At 44.9% G+C, this 19,697-nt stretch overlaps 1 protein-coding gene across 3 annotated transcripts in view; it reads left to right on the top strand.

Annotated features, from left to right (window-relative positions):
• The window catches only part of LOC120957025 (ankyrin repeat and BTB/POZ domain-containing protein 2), a 92,994-nt gene that overhangs the window by 41,511 nt on the left and 31,786 nt on the right, over positions 1-19,697 (top strand). For all 3 annotated transcript variants that reach the window (XM_049608431.1, XM_049608429.1, XM_049608430.1), the window contains exon 3: positions 16,276-16,903. In XM_049608431.1, coding sequence (XP_049464388.1) covers positions 16,641-16,903 — 263 coding nt within the window. In that variant the 5' untranslated portion in view covers positions 16,276-16,640. The remainder of the gene's footprint in view (positions 1-16,275; positions 16,904-19,697) is intronic.

Genomic DNA, 19,697 nt, shown 5'->3' with positions numbered 1-19,697 from the left:
ACAAAGTCAGTCAATCTGATAGTAATTCAGAAAACTGGACTTATGAGCTTTTATGGTAATTTGTTGGAAGCTAACATATTGTTTAAGGCTCAATTAGGGCCTTTTGATTTCAGAATTGTATAACCCTATGCTCAGCAGATGGTAATTTAATATGTCCCTATGTTTGATATTATCTTCAATTCACCAACAAACAATTTCATTCATTCATAAACATTCATGAAATTGTTCACAACATTATGAAATCTTCCAACAGATTTATCCACATTCCAATCATTAGGAGCAATCATTGTGTCGAAAATTATCCCAAAGCATCATAAATTATCCGAAAATGACTGCTGACCTGCTGGCCAAATGTTAATCAGGTGATGCATCTTTTGTAATGCGATTGCTTTCGGCCCCTCCCATTGTACACTAACATCCTTTATTCGTCAACACCTCTGGCTAATATGGGTTAGTTGGAGCGATTACGTACGGGCTCCAATTTACATTTGAGCGCATTTTTCAAACCAAAATTTCCCCGAAAACCGTGCACAAACAACACAGGCACTTCGGACGACTAACCAAAGGTTGCCTTTGTACGTGCCACAAAAGAAAGAAAAAACTCCTTTGCCCCGGGGGGTTATATACATTTGGCACGCCATGCGCCACCGAACAGTGCATTCAAGTTTGCCGGAAAAACTATTCTTTTTTTTTTGTTCCTCTTTTGCACATCATCAGGTGGTGTCGTATCCGGTGCAGGCGAGGAGACACTTACACCTGTTGCCCGGAAGCTGAAAGTGCCATTATGTGGAATTTTGACTGCTGTCCCGGTGCACAATGTTGTTGCAAATGTGTAATTACAATGTGTGCTGCTGCATCCTGGAAAGGGAAGGGCAACAAACATTAGACTGAGGTGGTTTTTGGTGAAATTAATTGAGGACAGGGACTGGGCGAGGCATTGTGAAATGGGAATAATTGCTACTATGAATATGTTTTAAACTTGTTCAAGCCATAAATGAATACCTCGACGTACCCAAACATCTATAATCTAATAAAAACCCAAATGGTTTCCCTTTATGATGTCGGACTATGACGTAAAACGATCACTTATCTGCTATTTAATATCTGTTTTGGTCACATTTAGTTACGAGTTGGTTGTTAAGATTGAGATTTCTCAATCCAAACACATCAACTCAAGTGCAACGAAACCTTGAGATCGGGTTTTAAAGATTCCCCTCTTTTCGCATTCCTATTGACCTTGGCTTTTGCAGTTTCGTGTTGAATTTTAGCAGCAACATGCGAACCTTCCATTCCAAAGCGAACGCTCACAACCAACGAAACTAATGACACCACAACGTGTCTTCTTCCGAAATCGGAAAAGTTGTACTTAATTGACGTTCCCTGCTGCTGCTGCTGCTGCTTCAAATGCGGTTTCTAAACCCTGCACAACCCTGCAAGCTGCACAATGTGATGATGCTTGCGGGTAAGGGATGATTTAATGAAGCGTACTTTTCGAACCCGGCACAACCTGCTGTTTTTGTTGTTTTACACCTTTCGTTCATAGTTCGTTCTCACTTTTAGTCGATGGCCGATATGCGAGCGAAGTTAATTTGCTGCCCCATTCCAGGTGGAGTCATATGCCAGCTCTGCTCTACCTTCTTTTTCCTAAACTTCGCTGCTTTGCTGTTAGAATGGCTCGGGCATGATTCATCATTAACATAAAAACATCATTTGCAACGCCATTTTTCTACCCATCCCCGGGGGCGCACCATGGACCTTGGTCCCGATCCCGGGGGGCCAGATGGCAGATGTCTTGCTACAGAGGGCCTCTGTCATTGCAGGTTGGTTGATTTTTTTTTCTTTTTCTCATCGCGACGGTGGGTTTCTAAGAACGAATTTTGGTTTCGTTCTATGGTTTTGGGTCTTATTTTCATTCATTTTTGAGCCGTCCGTTGCATCAAGCTTCCGAGGGAAAATATTATGTTTTTGGTAAACAAATTTTCCCCGAAGCAACAACTACAGCTCATTTCAATCGTCTGTCCGCAACCGTCTCGGATCGTTCAGTGCTAGACAGTTGAGTGGCGTAGTAAAATAGCGAAAAAATGATATCATAAAATCTGTAATTAAACTTAATTAGGCGTGTAATGTTATTATTAATTTCTCACATTATACCGATGCGTCTAGCGTGTCTGCCCGCCATGTGGGAGCCAAAGCAATTCCTTCCTTCCCTTCCATAGCAAATAGCAAAACTACGGTGGAGAGTGTTTTCTCTCCCTTTTTGCTATCGTCGCCTATCGCCGTCGTTTTCCCGTTCCCTCGTTTACCAGACCCCCAAAAACCGATTGCTATCGGTAACCGGGCCTGATTCCAGACTCTCTATAGCGTTCGGGTACGCTGGAGCTGTAGCCTCCTGCTGACAACACCCGCTGTGCTTTCGTTTCGTAGTTAAAAAGCTCGAGAATGGCCGTGGCTCGCAATCTGCGGGCGAATGACTTTCCTAACCCGTGGCGTCCCAAAACCTGTTCCGGTGCGAGTTCGAGATGACGCCCGTAGGAGACGCAGGCACGCTGGGAACGGGGTGGTGTTTCTCGACTGTGTAATATCGATGCCCATTGATTGTGCGGCGCTGATAAAGTGCCAGGAATGTATGGTCTAAACAGATGTACAACAACCTGGGTTTGGTTGGTTAGGTGCGTCACGAGTAGGAAGTTGCACAGAGCTGAACTAACCTCGGAAGGAGTGCCGTAAAGGGTTTGCTTGGTTTGTTGGTGGAAAAATTAATCAAACCGCAATTGTTCTGTGGTTGAACGACGCAATGGCTTTTTCGTAGAATTGAGCTACCGAGTAATTTAATTCCTTAGAATAGTTCCATTCTAAGAGTGTTTACTCTTTATCTGTTTCATACATCTGTGTCTCGATATCAATGGTCTTGTGTATCTGTGCTTTATTGGGGTTTAAATGACCATCGTCCTGAGTAGCTCATGATAGTCTCATGGTACAGGTGAACGGTCTTGCAAAGCCGGACATAGTTCCATTCTTATCATGGATAGATCACAACATCAAATGGAATTGGATCATTCCATCTTTGTGACAAGAGTTGGACATATCCTCTGACAAGAATAGGTAGAAGTCTCCTTAATTGTTGTCTTCTTCATTGCTTATTCTTATTCATTTGGCTATGGATATGGTCCTTTAAAGAGAAGAATAAGTAGAGGTGTCTCCTTAGTTGCAATCTACTTCATTATGGCTTCTCAGATATTCAAGTTATTTTGGTATAGATTCAGGTTCAGGTTCAGGTTCTTTTGCAATCAGGATGAGAACCGAAGTCATTCCGGTCTTGTAGAAAGACTGAAGAGTAGTAGGTAGAGCTAAATACAAATGTCTTCTGAAGCAACTGTAATGAAAAACTGTACATAGAGGACCGTCTCTGACTGAGCTGAGATTTGAATTCAAGACGTTTTAGATGCTACGCTAAGCTTTATTCAACTGTGCTAAATACCCCAACCAACACGACACACTGAAGAACTCCAATAAAAGGTAGTTCCAGTAGCACAATATCCCATTTAAGCAAATTGCCGTAGTTCAACCACCATCAAATGAGTGTTGAGCAGAGGTTTTAAAATGAAATCTTACCAAACCCCACATCCGATGTATTTATCGCACTACACTTAATCTTAAATGGTTATCTTCCTGCTTAAGACTACTGCCCGTGTGTCGCACATCAATTTGCGCTGTCGCGTTAGCCCGCACGTCTACCTCATCCACGCAGGCTCGTAATCATATCTCGCGACAATAAAGCCTCTGCACACGCGCGCACAATAAAGAGATACCGATCGTCTTGAAATGCTTCATCGGTGACATTTCTTCTGCAGTGCAAGGGTAGCCCAGCTGCAGCTATTTAAACTGTCTCGTCACACAGTTAAACGCCAACTTCAGTGAAGAAGGCAATGGACATGGTTTTGCTGCCCAGTTTCCGTTCTTCTAAAACGCCTCGACAAGCGTAATAGTTTGCATCAGCATCATCATCATCATCACTTTCCCGTGGATGTTGTACGTTGGAGGGATTGTTCTGCCCTCCCGTGTGCTATATTGCGGCCAATTGACTTTGTCCAACAATTTTGCAGTATCTGCAGTAACGCGGTGCAGCAGAGCGCTTCAATTTAATAACTTCCTCTCGGGCTGTTGTGTCCCCCCGCATCTTGTGCAGCCAGCGGTGCCATTCACGGTGCCCTTCGACGGCTGCGAGGGCATCCCAGTTGGCGGCAGATCATTGCATGCAGACAACGGAAATGTCGTGAAGTCAAAATGTCAAAATCGTTATGGTTCAGTCAAGCGAAAGGATCGCGAAAAAGAAAGGCGAGCGTTGTGGTCGGGTTGTGAAGCAAATTATAAAGCTTAGATGATCGTTAATGTTGTAGGTTGTTATTAAATACTATTGTTATAGATGAGCTAATATTGCTTGAAATTTAAGCCTCACTCCAAGGATTGGTCTGTCAGAGTATTAATTACTTATTTCAAAACACTCCAGTATTTATTGGAGTTGAAGGAATTACTCAGAGCCGAATGGAATTCCATGCGCAAAAAGGATACGCTTCACCCGGAATGTCTGTTGCATACTGCAATTGACCTCTACTTAGTAGGCATTACTCTCAACACGTTCGACAGCGACCTATTCTATTTTCACCACCAATCCCTTGCTCGTTGCTCCTGCCGCGCTCGCACGGGCCAGCAACCAGAGTCCGTATCACAGCCGACGAAATCTGTCGCAACGAGTTCCGCTAAGCAGGGCAAGGTAATAAATAAACGGACCGATAAATTTATGGCTTTTCAATTGAACATGAAAGGCGATCCTATAATTTGAGCCTCGGTCTAGGCTTCCCCCAACCGTCCCGGGTGTGTAGGGACCGCGAATTGCACAAAGTGAACCTGATGCAATATTGCCGCCGCTCAGGCAATTTCAAAACGGCACGTTCCTCGCACGGGAATAGGCTATTGAGTTTCTCACTAAGTGTGTGTGTGTGTGTGCTCAAGTCCCTGAGCCGACACGATAGAGGGTGGAATCATTCTGAAGGCCCGCAAGTCCACGAACGCGCCGAGTCTTTGCGCCGAGGAAATAGGAAAAGAGGCTGTATAATGCGAAATTCTGCACACAGTATGGACGGTAAGTCCAGTAAGTGAGCGACTGCGCAAAAGGTTCGCGATTGCTAGAGAGGCCGGCGAGAGACACACACACACACACACACAGGGCACACGGTGGGAGTTTTTAATCGAAATCTAATCGCAATCGCCACCACAAAATTGCAGCAAATTAATGGACCGTTCTGGTGCGCGTGCGCACAAACCTAAACGCCGGTTTTCCAGTTTTCCGGGCACGCAAACTCCCCACGGTCGATATTGAGCTTTGGGAAGCCTACCTAAGCCCCATTAAGCCGTTTGCTTTCAGGAGGAAATGTGTAATTAATATTGGTACACTCATTTAATACTAATTTTAAACGATTCAGGAACGTTATTTCATTGCTTTCTACACTGAAAGCTCATTTTAGACTGTCCTCCTTACCTGTTGGCATCTTGTTAGAATCTTCCCCATCCAGCGCAGCGTCCTCACTAATGGATGTGCGATAGAAGTTGGGAGATAAATTACGCGATGTAAATTGATTTATTGTCGGGAATGTCACGCTGCTAAACCTAATCCCTTCACCCAGCGTAGGGTTTCGTTGTCTTCGCAGCCGTGTCGTCGACTGCACCGTGTTCTGCGTTGTTCGGTCGCGCGAAAGGAATCCTGACCGCTGGACGTGCTTTGGGCCTTGGGGGTCCAGGACGACGTGCTGACGTGCTGTACTCAGCGTGCGTTAGGTTCAAGCGGATTATAGCGGCCTGCCAGCCAGCCACTTCGCCTAGCAGGGAGATCGTGCACTGCAAGCGTCAAAAACACTTTAGACAAATCATAGCTTTGCGTGTTGTTATCCTCTTTTTTTGCAAAAAAGGGGTAAAAAATGACAACAACGACAAAATCTTGTCTTGGACACATGTTAACGACGCGACTCGCTACGGTGTCTATTTTTCCCTGTTTCCGTTGTCCACCCCGATCGTCGTCCAATTATCCAGCGCACAGGATTCGTGCAAGACATTTCTACGCCAAACGGTTCGCGCTGGTTTGGCATTAAAAAGTGGCAACCCCACGGTGGAGCACCCTGCCTTCTTCGCGCAGCAAAACATGATTTACATCTGATCTGACTTAACGAGAGCATGTCCGGCGGACGGGGTGGGGTTTGTGGGGATTGCTTTTTCTCCTTTTTTGGGCGATGTGATGCGAAATTTACATTTTCAACCTGGGTTTCTACCACGGAACGCACCTCGGTCTCATCGTAGCGCCGAGAGTGACCACTGTCCCGGCCCACGGATGGACCGCTCGACCCCATGTGGGTGCATGGGTGGTTTCCATAAATTTCCTACATCGCGCGCGCATTTTTACCAATCGCCTCCACCGGTTGAGCCAGGGAGCTTACAGCCAGGGAGAAGATTAGACATCTTCCTGCCCCAAGACGACATCTGCTTGGAGTTTCACTTTCTCCTTGTGCCCCATCGCTTGTCTGGGTGTTTCCACTCCTCGTACGGTTGACCCTTTTACGAGTGCAAACTTCCTCGATCCTTTATCAATCCGGACTCGTTCGCGGTCGACCTTCATTACCATAACTTTCCGGTTGTGTTCGGAAGGGGGCTTCAACGGCTCAAACTTTCACCCGTCCCAAAAATATTGTTAAAAAAAGGGCTCCTACAACGCGCCATCGATGGAAGAGACGGGAAACAAATCGATGTCGTTTTCAACGCTTTTCCAGCGACAACCTACCAAGACCTTCCCAAATACGACACAAATTCCGCACGCAGCCCTGTGTGGGATCGTCCACTTTGTGTGTGTGTGATTCGGTCGCTTAATTCGTCTGTTTTTACGGTTCACTGACGTTCGTGCTGTGGGCGAGTTGTGCGAGGGCATGTTCCCACTAGTACAAGAAACACACGGTAAGGCTTCTCTCTCGGACGTGGTAGACACATTCTAAGCTCTGTCCAAAAAAAAAACCTCATTCTGAGCTGTTACCATCGAAGAGGATGTTTGGGTAATGGTTGGAACGAATTCCGCACCCTGGAACAGGAACGCGACAAATTTGATCACGTTACGCTTGTTACACTTCGTTTTCTTTTCCTGCACTCGTCAGCGTGATTTGCTCTTTGTTTTCCGCACAACGAGAATGGAACGATTTCCGTTCTGACGCAAATTCAATTCCGGCACGGATACGCAACTACTTGAAAGGGGGTGTGAAGGTGCTTGATGAGGGTTCGTTCTTGTGCACTCGTTAGTAGTGGTTTAAGAATAAATGGTTTTTGTAGTTTATGCCAGTAAGTAATTTTAATTTTAGTTTTAAATAATAGAGATTCCCATTGTGATTAAGCGTTCTTCCTAAATGAAGGAATATTTAAATTTGAAATAAACTAACCTCTTTCACGACTGGCCTCGTGGTACAGTCGTCAACTCGTACGACTGATAACATATTGCTCCTTATGAGTTCAAGCACCGAATCGACCGTGCCTCCATATGTAAGACAATCTTCTTATCCTACTATGAGTAATAAATAGTAGTAGTGGTACATCCAAACAATTACCCGGTTGTGTTGTGCCAAAGAAGAAGAAGAAGAAGAAGAAGAGAGCCTCTCTTACTTCTACGTTCAGGTCAAATATTTGAAGCCATTTTCGTTCCTTGCAACATTAAAAAAAAAAAACCACGCTTTATGACACTGTGACGTTTGGCATTGCCATTTCACATCCGTGTGACAGCTGTCATAAAACACAAATTCCAATCCCGAATCCGATTTTCGTTTTGTGTTTGTAAACGTTTCCTCCCCCCCCCCCCCATAAAAAATAAAATAAAATAAAACAACAATTTCAGTAACAGCAGTTCGATTAGCCACCGTCCATAAATTCCGTCCCCGTGAGAAAAGGAAAGGTCGCAGAATGGAGTTTCCGTTTTCGTCACCTTAACCACACCACCACTCACCACTCACCGGTGGGTTTACTTCCTACGGTACATTATTTGGCAAATGTGTCATGTGTAAAAAGGCAGACGCAACACGTCTACATAAATTCCGACGCAATCAGCAATCCCTCCGCAGCGTTCGCGCGAGCGCGCACGCAACATTCCTTTAACAATTTTCCCCTACCGCGCGCGTCCACGCTGTACCGACCGCACGACTTTCTCCCAGCCCGTGCCGGCCCAAGAGCGCACGGACAGCAATAAAGATTCATATTTTATTGCACCATCTGGGACGGCGTAGCTTCCTTCGCTTTCTGCCTCCGATGCGGCCTGAAGCCAAGCGCAACCGGGATGCATCGGATTTATCAAAGGCATTATTGGAAGCTCGGTAAGGTACGGCAGAAAAGAAATTCCAACCATATTTATCATACTTCACCGCCGCCCATAAACCCGCACGGTCCAGTACGGGCACCACTGAGGCAGCAAAAAGCAGCATGGAAAAAAATGAAGCCATACAAAAGAATGCTCTCGGAGGGAATGGGGGGGACACAAAAAAATGCATCGGAATGACAACGACTTCACACCGCACGTGTGTCCATATTCATCAACATATATTTTATCCGCCCCGTTCACGCACTCATAAAGTCGTCAGTCGTGTTCATATGTGTGGGGGGAGCTGGGGTGGCCGGAATGCATCCCGCGCGCTCGAATTCGCAGCGGAATTAATCTTTATCAAGCGAAATGTCACCCGAAAGGGCATAACATCCCGCTTTTAAAAGGGGTGCTGCACTGTTACATGAGTTAATAATTTAGATGACTATCAAAATTCATGCCAGCATAGACGTGGTGGCTGGGACGATTATTAGCATCAATTAAAACAGACAGACCATCAGCACGCATGAGAGCGCGCCGGTTGGTCGTTTGCGGAGGATGGAACGTTTCAAAACGCGAACCAATGGGTGCTGGGCGATGCCGGGACGCCGTTAATTATAATAATTACGTCCGGAAACCGTTCGGGAACCATATGGTTTGGGCAGCATCACAGCCCGCTCTGTCAGCTAATAACTAAACGGTTTAGAATCCGTTCGATCGTTTACACTTGCCCCTGATGTTACAACATCAGGAAAAACAGGAAGGAAGAGTTTCATTTCGAAATAAACTTTCCCACCGCATCACCTCGCAGGCGACGTCTGGCCGTGTGATATGCGATCCTGGTTAACGATATCGAAAGCACACGCAACGCATCGACAAAGCAGGCCGCATTATTATAGAAACACAAGCTATCAATCCCTTTCGAAGCACTCCCTGAGATTCTTCGACTAGCAACTCCAACCTAACGGCAGTCCAGTGCGGAAGCAGTGTGTTTTTATGTGCGGAAAATGTTACCTTTTTTGTTCATCCCGAAGGCGGAAGAGAACGAACGGACCCCCCGACACACACACACCAGTTCACATCATTCTTTGTGGGTCGGCGGGGCACCGGTGTGTTGCATGAACAAAAAATGCATTTCATGTGTGTGTTTGTGTTTTTTATGAATGCCCTAATGCTCCATTATCACGGCATATCTGCACATAACATTTGATGCGGGGAGAGCTGGGGAGGTGGTTCAATAATTGTTTTGCACCCCAGGAAGGAAGGAAGTTTTGCACCGTTTGTTTTTTTGTTCATACACGCTTACGAGTAAGGGGCAATTATGTTTATGATTCGGTTATGTTTACGCCTTTGCTCGGTTTTGTTATGGAGTGCGATCGCTCTTTCCTTTTATTTATTGTTTCGTTGAATTCACTGGTTTTGTTGATGCACAATTCATTGTTACCAGTTTTGCAAAGCATTTCCTTTTTTAATTTATTTTCCTTGTTGAATGCATTCGTGCTTTCTGTTGATTTTATTTTAGTTGTTTTTTTTTTTTTGTTTCGGTTAAGTTTTTGATTTTGATGTTTTTTATCATTTGATTTAGCCAATTTTTATGATTTTTTAGCGTTTTTTTGTATGTCAAGCTGCTAGTTTTTCAGTTTTTGTGTATTTTTTGTGCGACACGTTCAACCTTCAAGTTTTTGAAATATTAGTTAAAATTACGAAACAATTTCAGAGTTTTTTTTTCTTAACATAAAAAGTTAACGCATTTTACATAACAAAAGACTTGAGTCAAAAAGTTCATTTTTCTCAAAATGCATTTTATATTGAAGGATATAATTTTACTTAAGTTTATTTAACAGAAGTATCTTTAACTCATAAATTAATTTAATTCTCATTGGAGTACCAAATTCTCATTGGAGAGCAAATTTAAGAAATCTTACGTTGACACTTGTTAAATTTTTGGCCATTAACTCACGTTTATAGTTTAATCAGATTACAAAAAAATAGAATACCACAATAACTGGCTTTATTTGATACGTATAAAAATCATAGTATTTTGTAACTTTTAAAAAAACTAATAAGAATCGCACTTTGAATCATAAATTCTATGTCAAAAAACAAATAAATTCAATTTTGCATAACTTCTGGCGCTACGGGAGCACTAACGACAAACATCAAATCCAACTTTTCAAACATCTACAAAGTACTTTTTCTTGTAAAAACATACTTTTTAACATCCTTTTTTTTAAATTACACAATCACAGCCATCCCATCTTTACTACAATTTAAATCGACATCAATCGAACGCCACACATCACGAATAAAAGATTAGTTGACCGGCCCTTTTACGGAAGCAAACCCGACCCGAACTCGAACTTCCTTCTCCGAGCTGATCGGAGCCCTTTCCCAGCCCCGGGTTGACGGTTTCCGATCGGGCCCAGTCCCATTAGTTCTTCAATTTCACCCTTCTTCCGTCGGTGCGGGAAAAGCCGCCCTTCATTAGAACGCACCCTAATATGGCACGGGCCCCAAGAACTACTTAATGACTATTTGGTGTTATTTCAATCGTGACCGGGCGCAACGTCACTAGCCCACTCTCCCGCACCGAACTCAATGGTGCGAGAGCCTATGAACAACTCCCCACAACTGTTCTATAAATGGGAACGATGCTTGCGATGCGTTCCTTGGCCGACAGACAAGGTGGTACGATAAATTTCCCGATAACAGGTTTTTGCGGAAAGGAAGGGAGCGTGTGGACCGAGAGTGAGGCAGTTGTTTAAGCTTCCCTAATGAACCCACTTGATCATCGGTGAGCCTAGTTTCGATCGAATGATGGGATGGATGGGAGAAACAAAACAAAAGCGAGCCAAAAATTCCCTCCTGGGGGCAGCAAACCCCAAGGGAGAGGGACACCCAATAAAAAGCACCACTAACAAGAGTCGTCTTACGCACCCGCGGATAGAATTTCCATTTCCTTCTTATCTAGCCTGCCGAGCTGGAACGCTATCACTCGTCCGGGAGCCCCAGCCCCAGCGTTCTGCCCCCACTGCTTGGCACGCATTTAAATATGAATAGCGTCAATACCGCGGGAGATACCGATCGGCATAAAACTGTAACGTCGCGACACACGCGTATGGCGGCGGCCTGCACAAATCGTCGCACTTAAAAAAACGCCATAAAATTCACCGTTCACAAGAAATGGTGCTGCCCGATGCTTCCGTCGGTCGGTAATTCTCACCCCTCAGCCGGTCCGAAAAAAAACCTGTTCGAGGCGCGATGCTAATGGGTATTGAAATTCGACCGAGCCTGGATTACTAATCGCTCGATGGCGGAGAAATTCTTCCCAACCGATACGGAAACCGATACAAAATGCAAAATGCTTCAAGTCAGTCAACGAAGTTCAAGTCAGGTAACGTACACTACTGTGATGATCAGCGGTGAATGTCAAACTGTTAGTGGATCATTTTTGGTGACATTTTTTGTAGCACTCCACTCTTGATCACTCACTTGATCATGACATTTTCTTTCTATGATTTCTATGGCAAGTATTCCCAAGCAACAAAATTGAGCTTGATTTTTGTTTTGATGGAATGTTGGGTAGAACAATTAAACATTTCAGCGGAAAAGCATGCACATTTTGTTGCTTTGGACTACTCGCACGCACCATATATCTTCCATGACTATCGTGATGATCACCGACATAAAATGTCACGACCAAGTGACTGTCCAAGAGATGGTTGGACAAAATGTCAACAAGTGCGTGATGGTCACACCAACTGCGAGAGTCTCACCTCTGATCATCTCAGTAGAACTCGTGACGCTGACATGAATCACATAACAAACATGACATAAGTCAGTGCAGAACTGATCAAAGTAAAAAAAGTCATGACAAAGTGACTGCCGAAAAAAAAAGTGAAAAAGCGTTGGTCACAAAGCATGTATTGGTCACACCAAATTTTTGAGCATCATCGCTGATTATCACAGTTGAGTACGTGACGCTGACATGGATGTTGTTTCGGTTGTATATATTTATGACATTGACAGTGACATTTTGAACACTGAAACAGACACGCCGTCATTGCGGTGATTTGCGCCTGTAAGGTAGGCTTTTGCCTTACACCTTCCAAGGGGAGGAACTGTCTATGGTTGTGAATTTGATTTTTTATTTATTTCTGTTTTTATGTTTGCAATTTAGGAGTAAAGTTTTTCCCATCCTTATTTCTGTTCTTCAGCTTGCATTTCATTCAAAATTATCTTAAACAAGGGAGCAATCACATAAATTAGTACCAATTTGTGTCCGAGCACCAGCGATGCCCAACAGCAGAAGCCTTATTTTTATTTTTTATTCCCATCACTTTCGTTGTCTATAAATTGCTTTGCGTTTTTTTCCCTCTCAACACAAAATAATAAAAAAAAAGCTGAAATGGAGCAACAACTTCCCCTTTTATGCTTTATGCCACAGAGCTTAAGAAAATAAAAGAACCCTTTCAACCCCTTCGCGATGAAAACAGCTCAACTCGTTTGCTGCTTCGTAGCAGCACCAAGCAGCAGCAGCATCATCGTTCGTCGAACAAAATACGACCACATCCCTTTGGGGTATTTTAACCGTGCAGCAGTATCTGCGTGGAACAATTGCGCGTGAATCAAAACGAAGGTGTGTCACGCAATCGATCAAACGTTAATGATCCTCGCTGCCCGTTCTGTGCCCGTACGGTTTGTGCATTCCACTGACGTGCTTCGACTGGAAGCCATCAAACACATCAAACCTCGTCGCTGACCCGTCGACGACAGTGAGCGCCCGTACGCAACGGGCCAGACAGGCTGGCGGAAGAATACTTATGCTCGCATAAATTATGCTCCCAAGCGAGCCGAGTGCACCGTCAGAACGTTTCGAAACGGGCCAGGGGGGTGATGCAGATGCAATAAGGGCTTCCCAATTTACCTTACACTGGCTGGCTGACTGGCTGCCTGATTGCCTTTCCACGATGATGCGCGCCCCCAAAAGCAGACAACATAATTTTGTCAAAAAATGCTTTCTCCTTGTGCGCTCATCATCGCAGTTGCTTGTCGACCACAAACTCGATCGCTGAGAGCTGGAGCTGGTCCTGGAACTTGTTTTGGAACGCGCTGCTTCCCCGCTCGCTGGGCTTGTTTTTTTTTTTTTGGCAAGAGAATTTTCACGCTGCAGGACGCGCGCATTAGAATCCTGTACGACCGAGTTCCGTTTATGGAGATTTTCATCTCGCCAGCAAACGGTTGAACACAACAACATTAGGACGTTGCCGCATCGTGGTGTTTTTCGGCAAGGGACCGGTTTGTTCCTCATCAACACCTTTGCTTTCTCGCCCCAAACGCGCTTTCAGCGCGATCGGAATGATTACTTCAGTCCTCATGGCTTGCAAGGGGTGAATATTGTCCGAACTTTACATTCTTTGCCCGTTCACCGTTTCGTTCGCCCCAAAATGACCTTTGGGGCGATATATCCTTCCGCACTGTGGTGCAGTGCGGTCGTAATTGCCGCTGCTGCTGCTGCTGCTGCACAAGGTAGCAAGACACTTCTTCACCCTTCACACGGAGCAACTCGGTGCACTCGGCCGTTTTGGATAGGGAGCGTCCACTATCTAAGAGCGTAATCGAACTGATTCACCGGCAGCAGCAACAGGGCGCGTACAGCAAACCGGCCCCGGTTCACTCCACCCCTCCGGGTAGATGTACCCCGTTTGATAATCACCACGTATCTGTTGCCTGCATAATAAAATTAAACGCTGCCAGCGCATTCTGTCAAAGCACCCGGGTGTGCGCCGGGGCGAACAGAGCCGTCGGACCCGGCCAGCTGCCGTCGGGTGTCCTTCACCTTTCAACGGGAAGAATAGGGTGGGGGATACCGTGGTACGAACGCAATCGAACCTGCGTCTCAGACGCTCAGACAGCGAATGCAAAGGAAGTAAAGATGACTTTTCTCGATCGATCCCGAGCCCCAAACCCAGGGGCACACGCGTGTGTGTGTACGTTGAACTGTTGAACACTTCGCCCGAGGCCAGACGGTTATCGTGATTTTGAAACTCGATCATAAACAAAAAGTTCCTCCAGAAATCCAGACGGCAGACGGGTCACTGGAGAAGATGGGGTGGCAAGATTACGGTTGAGCTTTAAAAGAAGATTATAAGACAGTTTTGAAGTCACCCAGTTCTTAGGCGATACCATGATAATCGTTCTACAATCAAATTGTTTTACATAGCGTATCAGGCAACTTTCGAGCAAAGATGAAGACGAATGTGAAATCAACATTAAAAATATCAAAATTTTGAAAAATAAACCAGAATAGGAGGAAAACCTCTATGCGCTTATAGGAATAAGAAGCCACCACGCTGCAGCACGATCCAAGAAATTCCATCGGCTTAAGCAAGCTCACATTGCTGTTGTAGAGCTCCGTCGAAAAAGCTCAGTAGCGTTAGAAAAACAACAAAACTCTAACTTTGACGAAGCCTTTCGCCGTAGACTTTGCGCTTTCTTCGTTGGGTTTTTTGAATGTTCAACGGAAACTAGACCAGGCAGTTTAGGGGTTCGTTTTGGTTCGGGGTTCGGGTTTTATCTACCATTGATGTTATGACCAATACTCAAAATGAATATTTCGGTTGTTGAATATGATTGGAATACCGTTCAAGTTGATGGATTTTATAAATTTCTATGCTGAAGAATATCACTTTAACTCTTGTTGTATAAAGGTTTTCACATTGGTTTTCTATCCGGAAACCAAACAAAACATTACTGTACAAATCCTTCATTAACAGTTATTTCTTACCTTTGGCTAAAAGGTTCGTCACTTGAACAAAGCTCTTGGCATGGTTTCCTTCGCAGAGCAAGCAATATTCGACAAAATATCCAAAATTGTGTACGACCTTTCATCGATTTTCAGAATCAAAAACAAAAGCACTGTACCAAAGTGCTGATGTTTCTATTCCATGTTTATTCTAAAAATCAGATCGTATTAAAACTTAAAAATATATAAACTTTTGCTAACAAATAAAGCATCCATGACCCACGCCTTTGTGTGTAATATTTATAGCCAGCGTGTTAATTGCAAACAGGCTCCTTCTGTCCATTGCAGTTGGATGGCTGTTTCGTTGCCCAACAGTTCGCTGCCTTTTATTGACTCCAATCCGGCCTGCAGTAAATAAAATTTCACTGACTTTCTACTCGTCCCTTAAATCACACTCCATCGCTTACCTTAACAAGCGCGCGTACGTCCTTCATATCAGTTCAAAGGTAGTATACAACCTCACCAATCATCATCATCCCCGTCACCTGAGCCGTCAACCTGAATCCGTTCTGTCGTGTCCCATTTTCTTCGTCCTTCTGCAACATAATGTACGGGCGAACCGCTCGCCTGCTCATCGTAAAACCATCGCACCAGGGACACACGGGCAAGGGAAACCGAACCGCCCTGCCCGAGCAAATGAAATGTGTCGTTACCGGGCACATTTATTTGCTCGATTGACCCTGCTCCTGACCGTCAGCAGCCCGGACTGGCCGAACCGGTCGACACGGGCGGCAACAGAAAAAAAAAACCACTGAACAAACCTGAATTATTCGGGTGGCTTTTTGGCAACTTTTGTTGGGCCCCCGTGTGTATAATTTATGTTCATGTTGCATTCGAATAAATTGATTTTTGTCCCTTCCTTTGTCCGCTGCCTCCGCCGTTTCGGGGGTTGCCGAAAAAAGGGCACAGACACCGATACATACACACGCTCGGAAAGTCCGCGACTTTCCGTCCCTCGGTGAGCCGGATGTTTGTGTATTGCTTTGTAAATTTACTCACCTCAATTTCAATCGTATTCTTATTTACGGTTTTTTTGTTTGTTAACGTTTGTTTATTCCTCTTCTGCCCACCCATCTGGGGATTGTTCCAATTTCAGGTCCACGCTGCAGTATCCCCGAGACAAGGAACTCCAACACCAGCGCGCCCCAAGTCCAGGTCAAGTGAAATTCTTTTGCACCCTTTTGCCAAAGCGTTCTTGAGTGGGTGCGGGTGTGTCTCCAGAAAAGGGCGGGAGTAGTGAAAGCGTCCGATTCCCGAAGACAAAACAGCAGTACAAGTGGCCCTAATTTGGAGTAGTGCGCTGCAACAGGGCCTACACACGCACAGGCGAGCAAAACCACTGCCAAACCATTCCTGCCGGCATGGACACCCGGTGATAGTGGTAACAAAGGAGAGACAGAGAGAGAGAGAGAGAGCGCACGAGAGCGCATACGCAAACAGGCCAAAAACCATGTCACCGCTATGAGTCATACGACAGTATCTGCGAGCGTCATCCAGGCGGTCGGGTCGCCGGGTACGGCGGTGTCCACGCCGGGAGGACCTCCACCGGTCGCCGCCACGTCCGGTTCGGGCGGGAACGGGAACAACCATCACTGGACGTCGCACGCCGGCCGACACAGCTGGGATCCGGGCCGGATGGTCGGTGTGGAGCATCTGGCCGGTGCCCTCAGCCCGCTGTGCATCACCGACGCCAACCACGAGATCGTACGACCAAAGCCCAGGCGGTAAGTGTGCGCTATACCGTAGCCGGTTGCTGGTATATATGGTGTAAGGGGGGTTGCGTTCATGTTCAAAGATGCGCCTGGCGGGTAGGCAACCCGCACCACGTTTCAAACGGATGAAGCGTTACAAATGTTTAACGCTTGTGCAAAAAGCTCGCTCGGTTAGAGATTTGCGTAAGGTTAACATCGTTTGTAAAATTAGTTTCATATTTGTTCAGTAATTAAAACGTTTATTTAAAATAAAGTAATGACTGTAACGTGTTTACTCCAGCTCAAAGCATTCATTTGCTAGTTCATAGTAAAATGTGCTCATTAAATGCTTCCAACGGAGCAATTTCAACAACAAAAGATATTGAAGTGAGAAGTGAGAGTTAGAAAATTATTTAGCTTTCGATGCAATTGTTAAATATATATTGACAAGAAAAATCCTGTCAAATAACCTATCCTACAGCAAAATGACACTGTTCAAGATTTTTCTCAGTATTCCAAAGATAAACCACTTTACTCTGGCGTTTTGAAACAATCGATGTTACAATGTCTTATTCGTGAAATAAAAATAGTAGTAACCAATATAAATGTATGAAATGAAATTTAAAAATCAACATCAAAAGCTGTGAAAATGTATTGGGCGCGGGAAAATGGTTTTGCTATAGCGCAAAATGGTCATACACAAATTGTCAAAACAAATCAAAACAAAGGGCAAAATGAATTATAACCATAATCGAAGTGGAGTCGTGTGGACAACTGCTGATAACGATCGGGCGTAAGCCGTATATTGTATTTGATGTTTTTAAATCAATGAAAGTCCCTTTCAATGCGTAATTTTTCCAGTAATGCAGGTGATCATTTCGCCCCACCTAACCATTTTGCCTGAGGTTCCCAAAATACTTCAAATGAGGACGTTAGGAAAATAGATCTTACGTACGTTAATTTCACTTTACATCCAGTCTGCAATTATCTATTAGCAATTGGTTTTAAGAAAAGAAAACCAAAGTTTGGCAGCTTGCACAATTAAAAGCAATGTAGTTGATGCAATGTAGCCAGTAATTATTTGAAGACAGGCCTTACATAACCCACTGTTATCTTCAGCTGCACTCCAAATGCATCTGCATGTTAAAACAAGAAGCAATTAGCTAGCCTAAATCCATATGCACCATCAAACAGCCGACCGAACATCCCGTCGAATTAAATTTGACACACTTTTGGAATCTATCTTGAGCTTGTTTTAGTAGTGTAATTAATAGCCCGCTGTATTGTCCGGTAGCAGCAGCCGTTCTTACTGTACACTTTAACTATTATGCAAGCATCAATTTCCTCCACTTGAGCTGCAGCTTGATTCCTGGTGCTGTTCTACTTCAACAGTTGCTCTAACCTGAACGGTTCTTGTAATAGCAGGGTATGCATCACATCGCACCACGCTTACACGTCATCCTAGTTGCAGGTCCAACGTACTGACCTAGAATAATCCCGCCACAGCTGGACAGGGACAAGCCAGCACGTGCGCCCATTTGGCGAATCAATTATATCGCACCATTCGCACCAGCTGATGCGTAGCAGAAGGATTCTGATAACCCTCGATCGCTTCTCTGATGTTCTGCTAATAGCACATTGCGCACTGCGTAATATGTGACAATTACCCCGAAAAATCCGCCCGACCCCGGCAACCGTTATGCGAAGAAAGCAAAAGCGTGCGCGAGTAAGCGACGAACCCTATCATTAACTTTCGCTCGCGAAAAGAGACAAGCACATGGGATGACGTTGCGCACACTGCCTGCGTTTCCACCAGCTGGATGCGAATCGATGGCGAGCGCTAATTGTTGCGACAATGCGCTCTCAAGAACGGTCCGAAAGGAAAGTTTATTAAGCGCAATTAACCGGCAAGTGCGCGACCGGTTTGAGAATAAACTCCCACCACACGGTAACAATTCGGTAACTTCGGTGCAAATTGAGCCTAAACATAAAACGATACCGGTCGCATTACACCGGCTGTGGCGAACCAGTCCCAGCGATTAGCAACTGTCACGTCTCGGGCTAACAACTCGTCCCGGCTAATTAGTGTGATAGCACAGCACCAACAACAAAAGGCAGCTCCTGTCACCCATCGCTTGCGGGCGTCTATGGGTGCCATGGGATATGAAAGACGTTTCTCGTGAAACACCGCAGCGGGGGGGGGGAGCGAAAGAAAATAATTAAACCTCAAACCGTCCCCAAGCGCGCCCACAAACACGAGAGCATGATAAACAATGCTGAGAGCCAGCGAGCGCGACTGGGAACAACTGCAGCAGCACCAAATGCAGTGCCAGTATTTCACTTTCGATTTTATTCCTTATCGCAAAGGGAAAAACTTGGACGGTGCTTTTTTCTGCTTAATTTTTCCTGCTAGTGGGGTGGATTTTTCGGGTGGAAAAATTGTGCACAACTACATAACTCTAAAATTTTCACACAAAACCAGATTGTATAACGGATGTGCTTTCTCTTTTTCGATTACGGTGCTGGGTTGCTTCCAGAAGCGCATCCCGGCGTGGGGAATTTTGAATTATCATAAACTTTGACAGCTCGACAAACATTGGTTTGACGGTTGATGGAGCAACCCCATTTGCCTTTTATTTTATGGAATGAAAAACTCTGCCTAAATTAAACAGAATTAGATGATGATCAAACAACGGGCAGCGTAATTGTAGCGCCGTTGATGTAAGCAAGCAACAAAAAAGTTTGAGGTAAAATATATTCTTTCCTAAAATTGCCTCAAAGCCATCAAACCAGTCACCACCACGCAATTAAGGTGCCAGTTTGCATT

This window comes from Anopheles coluzzii, chromosome 3, assembly GCF_943734685.1.
Source record: "Anopheles coluzzii chromosome 3, AcolN3, whole genome shotgun sequence".
NCBI classification, from domain to species: domain Eukaryota; kingdom Metazoa; phylum Arthropoda; class Insecta; order Diptera; family Culicidae; genus Anopheles; species Anopheles coluzzii.
Note: the sequence above shows the minus strand (reverse complement) of the source record. Positions and strands in the feature narration are given on the sequence as shown.